The sequence below is a fragment of the Notolepis coatsorum genome, assembly GCF_963971535.1.
Source record: "Notolepis coatsorum genome assembly, chromosome: 4".
NCBI lineage: Eukaryota > Metazoa > Chordata > Actinopteri > Aulopiformes > Paralepididae > Notolepis > Notolepis coatsorum.
Window position 1 is genome coordinate 147,530,010 of NC_140168.1, and position 12,636 is coordinate 147,542,645.

A 12,636-nucleotide genomic window follows, 5' to 3' on the forward strand; every position below is an offset into this window, starting at 1 on the left:
GTGTACAGAGCCAAAATGATAAATTGCGTTGATAACCAAATATATATGGACTTGACTGAATGTGTATAATCATAAAGTGTATGTTTTGGTAGATCTCAGCCCATCTTTCACACTGCGTGAAAATATGCTCCAGACCATGAAACTTGAATGTCACTAGGCAGCTAACTTACCCTTGTGAAAACCTCTGGGTCATATATTGTTCACTAACGTGACTGTATTACTCTATTACTGTATTACTCTACTGCAAGCCGTTCATATCCGCACAGCAACCGGGAAGCACCCAACTGAATGTGTTTATATGTGGGGCTTGTAGTATGTAGTGAAAAATGTATAATTTTTTTATTGATTATATATGTGATATATGACTGATTTATACTGAATGTTTCATATTTGTGTGTGTATATCTGTGAGGACCCCAGGAAGAATAGTCGACACGACGATGATGACTAATGGGGATCCTAATAAACATAAACGTACCGTGACGTCCGTACCACGAAATCGCGGGACGAATACACGTACCGTTACACACCGTACTGGCCTGGGTAGAACCATGAACACAAGAGGGGGTACTGGGTTTTTCGCCATGGCATTCATAATTCATCCAGCCAACCTCCGGTGCTGCAGCGGGACCCTGAATGAGATTGCAACGCCTCAATACCGCCGCCTGGTGGATGGTCGGGCAGCGTGTATCGCTTCCGCAACGGAATTCGGTTTCCGGGTTCCTCTGATTGGCCGCGACCCCCACGTGACCCGCCCCCCTATCCACCGCTCTGCCGCTACCGCGCGCTGTCGCTTCCTCAATTTATACGCATGGAAGTATTGACTGAATGAATGAATGAAAAACTTTATTTAACAGATTGCAGAATGGGTACAATACAGTACGGCTCAATACACACAATTGTTAAGGGGATGCAGACCTGAGAAAGACGTTTGTCTTGTTTACATCAGGGTCCCCCATTTTCAATTCATATAGAACGACTACGCCGTAACAAATCATTAAAAAAAATATACCGTTAACTGGAATATGTTGTGCCTTTACACATATGTTGGATTATGTAATTGGTTTGTCATGACAAACAAATAAAACAACACACAGTGACTGCATGTAGTCACTGTGTGTTGATGTTGTAGCCACCTCCTCCGCGGCAGGAATACTAAGCTTCAGGAGAGAGGGGAGAGGCTGAAAACCTGCAGTTCTTGCCCGCCTGATGGGAGCCGAATCCCCGCATCCGATTTGTCTGAATACCCACAAAACGCGGAGGTCCCGAATGCATGGAAGTATTGATTGCGCCGTAACAAATCATTAAAAAAAGATACCGTTAACTGGAATATGTTGTGCCTTTACACATATGTTGGATTATGTAATTGGTTTGTCATGACAAACAAATAAAATATCGCCGGCTGTCTCTGGCTTGCTCCAGCGGACACCGCGAGCGGCATCGCTGAGCTCTGGCTCTGACTACATGCAGTCACTGAGTGTTGTGTTGTTGTAGCCAGTGGGTAAATCGCGATTTTTTTTATTTGTTTGTCATGACAAACCAATTACATAATCCAACATATGTGTAAAGGCACAACATATTCCAGTTAACGGTATATATTTTTAATGATTTGTTACGGTGTAGTCGTTCTATATGAATTGAAAATGGGGGACCCTGATGTAAACAAGACAAACGTCTTTCTCAGGTCTGCATCCCCTTAACACTTTCCGTGCCACTCACGAGATTTCTCTGGTTTTTTTTATAGGTGGTTGAATGCCACACACGAGATTTCTCGGATTTTTTTTTTTTTTTTTTTATTTTAGCGATCTGAAAAATTATTGCATCACCCGAGTATAGCCGAGGGGCGCCGGCGATCACTGTGGAAAAAAGCGCCCCCTGTTGTCTCCCAGATGACATAAGTGATTTTGGAATGGACTCAATGAAAATGAATGGGGGGAAAAAATCCGGTACTCCACATTTTCCAGTTCACTGATCCAGCCGGGGTTACCACAGTTCATTCTGGAACCTCAGATCCCCGCGGATCATGGAGTTCTACAGTATTGCGTTGGATCCATACACGTATCGATTTTTTCGAATGGTGATCAGGAATTTGAATATACCAGTTGGATACCATCTGATGTCAGGTAAGGACTCTATGTTATCAGTGTTAGGATAATCAGAGTACGTTTGATGAAGTTATAAGCTGTTTTGTGAAATGTCTTCTTTCGGTTTCACTGTAAAAGTCCGTGAGGAAATCAACGGAGCGATTATCCGCGCGCGGCCGTAATGTGCTTGCGTGCACGTATAATATTGATCATCTAGCGTTTATTTGAAAACGATTCATAAAAAGGCAGACGAATATCAACGTTGTGGAATATTCCACTAAAAGACGATTTTCATAGAATGCTCCAGAATGAGCTGTTTTTTATATCAAAACGGGGGCTTTTCTAAATGCTCTAAAACGGAAACGACGCGATAAAAAAACAATCTGCCTTCACAGCACTGACTGGAAAATAGTCTTTGATAATGCGATGGGCAGATTAGACACATAGCCATAATTTAAAACAGGGGTGGGCAACTTTGTATATGGTGAGGGCCACAAAATGTCCACAATCAATCTGGGGGGCCGCATTGTTTATCGGCAGTCCCGCCAGTAGTACCCCATCACTCAAATAGCCCTAATAGTCACAAGGTATATAAACAATTATAATTTGTTGTAACTTTGTTTTTATTCCATTTCAAATGCATTTAGTAATGCAATTTCAACTTTATGAATTTATAAACAGCTGAATTTAAAAGTATTGCTGTGTAACCCCAAATATATACAAAAATGATCAATTATAATTAAGGCTTCTAATAAAATAAATTTATGAACTTAAAGCCCACTGCTCAACAAACACAAAGCAGCATTCCTGCTGCATTTCACAGTAAATCAAAAGTGCAATAATAAATGATTTTGTTAAATGTATAAACTTTTATCCTGCTACTAAACAAAACATTATAACACTGAAATGCATGTTATGGATATGAAGCACTCAGGAATGTTTTGTTTAGTAGCAGGATAAAAGTGTATACATTTAACAAAATCATTTATTATTGCACTTTTGATTTACTGTTGTAGTGAAATGCAGCAGGAATGCTGCTTTGTCTTTGTGTTATTAGTGTTATCTGAACACTACAAAAGTAAACAAGTAAAGTGCAAGTAAAGTAAAGTGCAATACTACATGCCTCCCATTGACCCTTTATCAAACTGGCATGACATTCACCCTCGCCCCACAGTGGGTCAATAATGGTTATAATAATAATAATGGTCCCCTCTCTACACCTCTCCATCATCTCCCCCCCCCCCCTCTCTACACCTCTTCATCATCTCTTCCCCCTCTCTACACCTCTTCATCATCTCCTTCCCCCCCCCCCTCTACACCTCTTCATCATCTCCTCCCCCCCTGTCTTTAATGAGACACTTGTGGTCTCTCTTGTTGGCGCACAATAGCAGGAATGTCAACTTCAATGTTTGTGCATGCAATCTGCATCAGATGAAATAATGTTTCATCCGACAGCCTGTTTCTCTCCTTTGACTTGATGTGCTTCATGTTTGAGAAATTGCTCTCGCATATGTATGTGCTCCCAAACATACTGGCCATAGAGAGGGCAAAGTCCCTGAGTAGTGGGAAACGGGGCTCAGGTAGCAGTTTCCAAAATGAAATTCCCCTCTCATTTCTCTTTGCTTGAAAAAAAGGATCTGACTGTAGCTCGCACAGTTCAAGCTGCAACGGTGGGGGCTGCTCTGACACCGTAGCGGTGAGGGGGCCGGCAAACAGCGCTATCCGTGACTGCATGCCGTTGAAATCTTCAAACCGATCATTGAATTGCATTTCCAGTGTTTCAATGTCGCTCCTGTACTTTCCGACGGCTCAGCCATCGGATTTCTGTGTGTAGCTGCAAGTCGCCATAATCAGTGTCCATCTCTTCCAAAAAGGAGACAAACTTTCTATGGTTTAGTGACCTGTTGCCTCCACGAATTAGATTGGTAACCTTGGTAACCAAATCCATAACATGGCTGTATAGTCAAGCTTCTTGGCACAGAGAGCCTCCTATATCAGATAAAAAAAAAGAAAAACGATTTAACGACTCTCGCATATAATTTGACTACACTCGATTCGCATTGGTCATTATTAGTGACCCACAATAGATGGAAATTATGTTAGCGAACTTACCTGATGTATAATGCAGTGCAGCATTGGACACTCAACGCCACTCTGCCTTAGAAGCCCAGCGAATCCTGTGCGTTTTCCTTTCATTGCCGGTGCTCCATCGGTAACAACAGCCGACAGTTTATCAAAACCCCCATATTGCTGCACGGCACTTTCAACAGCGTTTCATATGTCCACACTAGGGCTGACCCCTATTAATCAAATAGTCGACTAATCGATCGAAAGGAGCCATAGTCGACTGCCAACTCTTCTTAGTCGAATACAATACAAAAAAATTAAAAAAAAAAAAAAAAAAAAAAAAAAATATTATAATTTTTTTTTTTTTTTTTTTTTTTTAATTGGCCTGGGGCCGCATGAAACGTCGGTGAGGGCCGCATGCGGGCCGCCAGTTGCCCCTCCCTGATTTAAAACATAGATTAGGCGATATTAACGTTAACATTGGCGCCGATGGTGGCATTCAGCCGGTAAAACGGAAAACCAGGCGTGGCGCTCAAAGTGTTAACAATTGTGTGTATTGAGCCGTACTGTATTGTATCTATTCTGCAATCTTTTAAATAAAGTTTTCATTCATTCATTCAGTCAATACTTCCATGCGTATAAATTGAGGAAGTGAGCGCGTCCGCGGTGGATAGGGGGGCGGGTCATGTGGGGGTCGCGGCCAATCAGAGGAACCCGGAAACTGAATTCCGTTGCGGAAGCGATACACGCGGTCGGGCGAGTTACTCTCAAAACAGGAAGTTGTGATCGGGGCGTCGAGGAAATTCCTCCGGCAGTAATATCTTGTTACGTGGGTCCAGACAAATACTGGCGTGCATATGGATCGCTTCCATAACGCAATAATCGATATGCCCGATTGTGTGTTTCTTTGTTTGCAAACAGTCTGATCAATATATCAACCCATACTACATAAAGCCGTTACTGACGATCAAGGAATTATAAACGACCCCCCCCCCCCTTTCCTCCACATATGATGAAGCATAATGTATACCGATCATATACATTTGAATTTTTTAATATAGCGTGTATAGGAAAGAAACGGCAATCGATAACCGTGAACACAAGAGGCTGTACTGGGTAGAACCGTGAACACAAGAGGCTGGCCTGGGTAGAACCGTGAACACAAGAGGCTGTACTGGGTAGAACCGTGAACACAAGAGGCTGGCCTGGGTAGAACCGTGAACACAAGAGGCTGTACTGGGTAGAACCGTGAACACAAGAGGCTGGCCTGGGTAGAACCGTGAACACAAGAGGCTGGCCTGGGTAGAACCGTGAACACAAGAGGCTGGCCTGGGTAGAACCGTGAACACAAGAGGCTGTACTGGGTAGAACCGTGAACACAAGAGGCTGGCCTGGGTAGAACCGTGAACACAAGAGGCTGGCCTGGGTAGAACCGTGAACACAAGAGGCTGGCCTGGGTAGAACCGTGAACACAAGAGGCTGGCCTGGGTAGAACCGTGAACACAAGAGGCTGTACTGGGTAGAACCGTGAACACAAGAGGCTGGCCTGGGTAGAACCGTGAACACAAGAGGCTGTACTGGGGCCTAACAAAAAAAGTTTGATTCCGGTTGCCGACCGACCCTGCTGATTTATGTGCGACCCAAATATATTTTATGAGCTTTTGAAAAAAGAAAATATATATATATAATTTTTTTTTTTACAATAAAGTTTAATTAAATCTTAGTAAGAAAGTGCAGTCCATGTCAAGAATGGGAATATATAAAAAGCAAGTATTTCACTATTTGCACAGCTCTCTGATGTCGGGATATTTAGTAAGTAGTATTTAGGGGTGGCATTTTTAATACTACTACCTTTGTACATTGTACTTTTGTAGTAGTGTCTTTGTATTTTAACCTTTAGTACATGTACATTCCATATAAAAGCAACAATATATGGATATTAAACATGCTGGCAGAGTACATGCATCCATGTTGTCGTGAAAAATAAAATAAAAAGATTCCCTCCCTATCCATAGTCACGTGGGGGGAAATAAAATAAATTCCCTACCTACCCATGGCCTTAACTGACAACCAACAGGAACCAAATTTTCAAACGGATTTCGTTTTCTGCTTCAGTTTATCCAGATGACTGGTGTAACTACTGCCCAGTCAATGCTGCACATACAGAAGTGGAAGGAATAATTGTATTCATACAGTAATTTCTCTTCAATGAAATATTCAATGCAGTAGTAGCATGTTAGGTTTATATAAAAAAATAAATGTATTCATAGAATTCTCATGACATGTCATGCCAACCAATATGATAATCACCTGTATTTCATTACAATGGCCTGTTATATACTATGAATTGAGGAAATGTGCAAAACTATTTTTACCCTTTTTGTGTTGCTAATATAGTGCTCTGGTCATGTCCAGCTAAAATACGTTGTCATTAACGGTGACGGCATATTGTATATGTCAGTCATGATGTCTCAAGTTGTCATTAGCATAGTGGGTACAATGGAACGAATGGAATCAAGAAATGCAAAACTGAGCCCTTAAAAGTCCTCCCAAGAATACAGATAATAATAATAATAATATTAATAATAAATTGGGGCGACTAAGTGGCGCAGTGGGCAAGGCGCTCGCCACTAACGCAGGAGATGCTGGATTCGGTCACCAGCTCTCTGCGTTGCTTCCGGCTTGGCTGGTCGTTCATACTAATACAATTGGCAGTATTGGGGGGTGCGCCTGTACAGCAGAATCGGGAAGTATCGGGGGCAGCGTGAGCCTCCCACGCGTTACTCCTCGCCACAGAGATCGCGCTGTACAGGTGAAAAGATGCGACGGCTGCCTCCTCGTGTACCGGAGGGGACACGTGATGCAAGGCTTCGTCAACATTGCAGCCGACCAGTGGGAGGCATGGTCTAGCAACGTTCGAGACAGGGGAGGGAAGAATTGGATAATACGAAAAATTGGGATGGGAGAAAAATGGGGAGAAAAAGTAGATACAAAAAATAATAATGTGGATTTGAAGAAAGAAGCGCCTTTCTCAGACTCAAGGACACTGTACAAGGAGAGAGAAGCTATATAAAAAGGGTAAGTAAAAATTGGGAAAAGTTTATATGTGTATAGTAACAACAGGAAAAAAAACAAATAAGATAAAAAAGGAAGCAAGGTGCTGTCCAATTGGATGAAGCGGTAACAAGAAAATTAACAAACAAACAGGATCTTGTCTCCTTCCCCTTCTCTCCCTGAACAGAACATTTGTCAACACGTTCATCCAGTTCAAGAAGCCCATCGTGGTGGCTGTGAACGGGCCGGCAGTGGGCTTGGGGGCGGCCATCCTGCCCCTGTGTGACGTGGTGTGGGCCAATGAGAAGGCTTGGTTCCAGACGCCCTACACCACCTACGGACAGACGCCAGACGCTTGCTCCTCCTTCACCTTCCAACGCATCATGGGCATGGCGTCGGTCAGTCTACCCTCCGAGACGTTATCTAGACGTCTGGAATTGATCAAATCTGATGTGTTTGTGAAAGAAAAAAATAAGAAACCATCATAATGCTAATAGTTAGAAGCATGGCACCAACACTGCCATGGTTAGGGTAATGCTAGTGGTTGGAAGCATGGCACCAACACTGCCATGGTTAGGGTAATGCTAGTGGTTGGAAGCATGGCACCAACACTGCCATGGTTAGGGTAATGCTAGTGGTTAGAAGCATGGCACCAACACTGCCATGGTTAGGGTAATGCTAGTGGTTAGAAGCATGGCACCAACACTGCCATGTTTAGGGTAATGCTAGTGGTTAGAAGCATGGCACCAACACTGCCATGGTTAGGGTAATGCTAGTGGTTAGAAACATGGCACCAACACTGCCATTGTTAGGGTAATGCTAGTGGTTAGAAGCATGGCACCAACACTGCCATGGTTAGGGGGTCGATTTCAACTGGGGCCATAGATCTTCAATATAGTACTATAAGGTGCTTTGGATAAGTGTTCACCAAATGCCTTAAGTCCCTAAAACGTCTTGAAGTCCCAACATGGGTCATGGGTCTATTGCTGGTGGGTCCCACATGATGGCACCAATATATTAAAATGCGCCTGGGTCCCACTCCCATGGTCTTGTCAAAAGGGGCTCAGTGGTCTAATTAGTCAGTTTAGGGGTCCATGACAAACATTTAAGATGAAAACTTTATTGACCCAAGGGGACATTACATCATTGTTGACGGCACCAGAAGGAATAGAACGGAAATATAGAAAAAGGGCAAATAAGAACACATAAAATAAGGTAGGAAATAAAAACACAGCGTATGCCAACAAATCTAATGAACGTATATTATTACCATATATGAACATGTGTCAGTGAAGCAGTGACGGAAGATTTCCCCCACATTTTACACCATGATTTAAGCACTCTTATCACTGCACAGAAACTGACCGTGTTCCTTATAGCATTCCAACATGGCAGCATGTAACCATTAATAACCGCTCTCCATGACTGATCTTTTTTACATCAAGACATTTTGACCAACCAATAATCTGAAAAGGAATAGTAAATATATAAGTTCCCCCTCCCATCAAAATGTAAAATTCTGGTACATGATCTCTGGTAAACACTCACCAAATATTCTTCTGTGATAGGCATATATTGTGAATGGAGAAAAATTTCCTCTCAAAAATAATGGTTGATGAAAAATAACCAAACCAAAATGTCCCCCAGGCTAATGAGATGCTGCTGAGTGGGAGGAAGCTGACGGCCCAGGAGGCCTGTGCGAAGGGGCTGGTGTCCCAGGTGATGTGGCCGGGGACCTTCACTCAGGAGGTGATGCTGCGCATTAGGGAGCTAGTCTCTTGTAATTCCATCGTAAGTCATCCCTTCTCCTTTGTTTTCTCAGTTAATTTTATTCATTCATTATTCTCTAGCACCCCCCCCCCCCCATTGGAATTAAGGCTGAGACGATATGCCATTTGGAAGGATTGATAAATCGGGACAAAATGTTCAATAAATATCTATTTTTATTAGTATTAACACTTTAATCGCCAAAAACGCTGTAGGACGTCTTTCCCCGCCATGCTCATTCTGCCAAAGACGCCGTACCACGTCTTTGATATCAATATTTCAAAAATCTGTGATCGAAATCATATTTCTCCCCCGGAGACATGAGATGTACATGAGCCCCTCTCAACTCTCCAACGGTTCAAGAGCGCCATCTGTTGGCCGATCGGCGGATCGCCCAGGGCGGAAACAGGAAATGGAAGCTGGTGCTAATTTCAATTCGGTCCGATCACTCGGTAATAGTCTCAGGACTCGAGCTGATCACAACGGATAGCAATCCGTTACCAATAACTCGATAAACAACATGATTTGGACGTATATACTATTATACAACCTGGAAATGGATCGCATATTTCTACATCCCATAATAGGAACATTTCTGTTCCACGCTCATCGCCCAACGGCGCGAGGAAGCTACGGTAAGAGTCAGTGTTTTTTTTTAACGTGTTCGATACTAACTGCTCTAATGATCATATCACCCACACTAGATGAATCATCTAACGTTGGCCACGGAATTATAAACGACCCCCCCCCCATCCGGTCAACATCAAATGATCCGTAGTAACTTCTAGAAGCACGTCCATTTGAAATTTTTTATCTCGCGCAGATTCCTATCAAACTGTATTTTATCATCAATATAATGCATTTGGGGCTATAAATCAAGTTCTGGAGAAGGCTGCAGAAAACGATAAAAACATACTTATACTTTAGACCGTATTTTAGTATGAATATGTGAATGAAAAAGTATAACGTTGCTACACCCTGAACAATAGATATGACGTTGAATGGGCCATAGTAATGTCAATTTAGCAATACAATTTAAAAGGTTATAGCCCTGCAAAGAAGGGGAACTTCTCCATAGTAAATAGAGCTGGCGGAGGATGGTAAATTATGAATTTAACCCTCGCGATCAAAGTGTTAATAATTTTTTTATGTTTATTTTGCAGAAATTCTTAGTCGTTGCCGCCATCTTTAGTGTTAGATTTTTACTACCACAGTGATCCTTCTCATTTTATAGTCTGGTCTCTGCATGTTGAATGCAGAGTTGCAATTCAACTGAAACATGCCACAAGACCTAGTATAGTATAAAGTATTTAAAAAATATACACATGTTAAAAAAACGCAGTTATCGATAAATGGTCTCAGCCTTAACACTTTGATTGCCGGAAAACGCTTTTTCACGTCATTCAGAGCCATGCTAAAGGTGCCGAGGACGCCGTAACTCGTCTTTGATATCAATATTTCAAAAATCTGTGATCGAAATCATATTTTCTTTCCGGAGCCCTGAGATGTGCTGGTGGGCTCCCACCAACTGTCTAACGGTTCGAGAGCGCCATCTGGTGGCCGATCGGCAGATCGGCCAAGAGGGAGGGGCGCCCCAAACAGGAAGTGCTCATCCATATGAGCTCCGGGCACTCGCGTCCGGTAGCCGGACTCCATCTCAACACACTGGATGATCAATCGCTCGCCCTAACTCAATAAACAACGTTATTTGGACGTATATAGTATTATACAAGCTGGAAATGGTTCATCAGGATAAACATCCCATAATCGAAAACGGTCTACACCACGCTGATCGTCCAACGGCGCGAGGAAGATACGGTAAGATTCAGCGTTATTTTTGAACGTGTTCCATATAAACTGTTATGATGAACATATGACCCACACTAGATGAATGATATAACGCTGCCCACGGAATTATAAACGATCCCCCGCCCATCCGGTCATCATCAGATCATACGTAGATCATTCTAGAAGTACGTCCAATTGACATTTTTTATATCGCCCCGATTGCCATCAAACTGTATTTCATCAATATAATGCATTTGGGGCTATAGATCACGTTCTGGAGAAAGCTGCAGAAAGAGATGAAAACATACTTATACATTAGACCATACTTTACTATGAATATGTGAATGAAAAAGTTTAACGTTGCTACACAATGAACAATACATATAGGACTTTGAATGGGCCCTAATAATGGCAATGTAGCAATATAATTTAAAAAGTTATAGCCCTGCAAAGAAGGGGAATTTCTCCATAGACAAATAGAGCCGGCAACCTATGGTATATAATGAATTTAGCCTTAGGCAATGAAAGTGTTAACACATCCTGCGCCATAAACGAGTTACGCCGTTTTTTGGCCACCATGCGTTGTCCGCCAACAACGGCGTAAGCCGTTTTTTAAATCAATATTACATTTTTTTCGCCATGGCATTCATAATTCATCCAGCCAACCTCCGGTGCTGCAGCGGGACTCTGAATGAGATTGCAACGCCTCAATACCGCCGCCTGGTGGATGGTCGGGCGAGTTACTCTCAAAATCGGAAGTTGTGATCGGTGCGTCGAGGAAATTCCTCCGGCAGTAATATCTTGTTACGTGGGTCCAGACAAATACTGGCGTGCATATGGATCGCTTCCATAACGCAATAATCGATATGCCCGATTGTGCGTTTCTTTGTTTGCAAACAGTCTGATCAATATATCAACCCATACTACATAAAGCCGTTACTGACGATCAAGGAATTAAAAACGGACCCCCCCCTTTCCTCCACGTATGATGAAGCATAATGTATACCGATCATATACATTTGAATTTTTTAATATAGCGTGTATAGGAAAGAAACGGCAATCGATCATATGCGTTTGGGCCTATAACTAGCGTTTTTGGAATTACAGCAGAAAAGCTTATAAACATACTTGTATTCAAGACTGTATTAACACTTTGATTGCCTAAGGCTAATTCATGCTATACCATAGGTTGCCAGCTCTATTTGTCTATGTAGAAGTTCCCCTTCTTTGCAGGGCTATAACTTTTTAAATTCTATTGCTAAATTGCCATTATTAGGGCCCATTTCAATGTCCTATATGTATTGTTCAGGGTGTATGAACGTTAAACTTTTTCATTCACATATTCATACTAAAATATGATCTAAAGTATAAGTATGTTTTCATCTCTTTCTGCAGCTTTCTCCAGAACGTGATTTATAGCCCCAAATGCATTATATTGATGATCAAATAGTTTGATAGCAATCGGCGTGATATAAAAAAATCCAACTGGACGGACTTCTGGAAGTTACTACACGTAATCTGATGTTGACCGGATGGCCGAGGGGGCGTTTATAATTCCGTGGGCGTTATACCATTCATCTAATGTGGGTCAAATGTTCATCATAGCAGTTAGTATCGTACACATTGAAAAATAACGCTGAATTTTACCGTATCTTCCTCGCGCAGTTGGGCGATGAGCGTGGAACAGACATTTTCCTATTATGGGATATAGAAATATCCGGTCCATTTCCAGGTTGTATAATAATATATACGTCCAAATCATGTTGTTTTTTCGAGTTATTTGCAGCGATCGATGTTCACTGTGTGAAGACTGAGTCTCTCTAACACTAGCGAGTGCCCGGACCCCATATGGAGTGAGTCCTACCGGGTTAAAGGTA

At 42.3% G+C, this 12,636-nt stretch overlaps 1 protein-coding gene across 2 annotated transcripts in view; it reads left to right on the forward strand.

Moving 5' to 3' along the window:
- Positions 1–12,636, forward strand: part of cdyl (chromodomain protein, Y-like) — a 38,326-nt gene that overhangs the window by 21,897 nt on the left and 3,793 nt on the right. For both annotated transcript variants that reach the window (XM_084313115.1, XM_084313116.1), the window contains exons 5-6: positions 7,392–7,602; positions 8,852–8,995. In XM_084313115.1, coding sequence (XP_084169241.1) covers positions 7,392–7,602; positions 8,852–8,995 — 355 coding nt within the window. The remainder of the gene's footprint in view (positions 1–7,391; positions 7,603–8,851; positions 8,996–12,636) is intronic.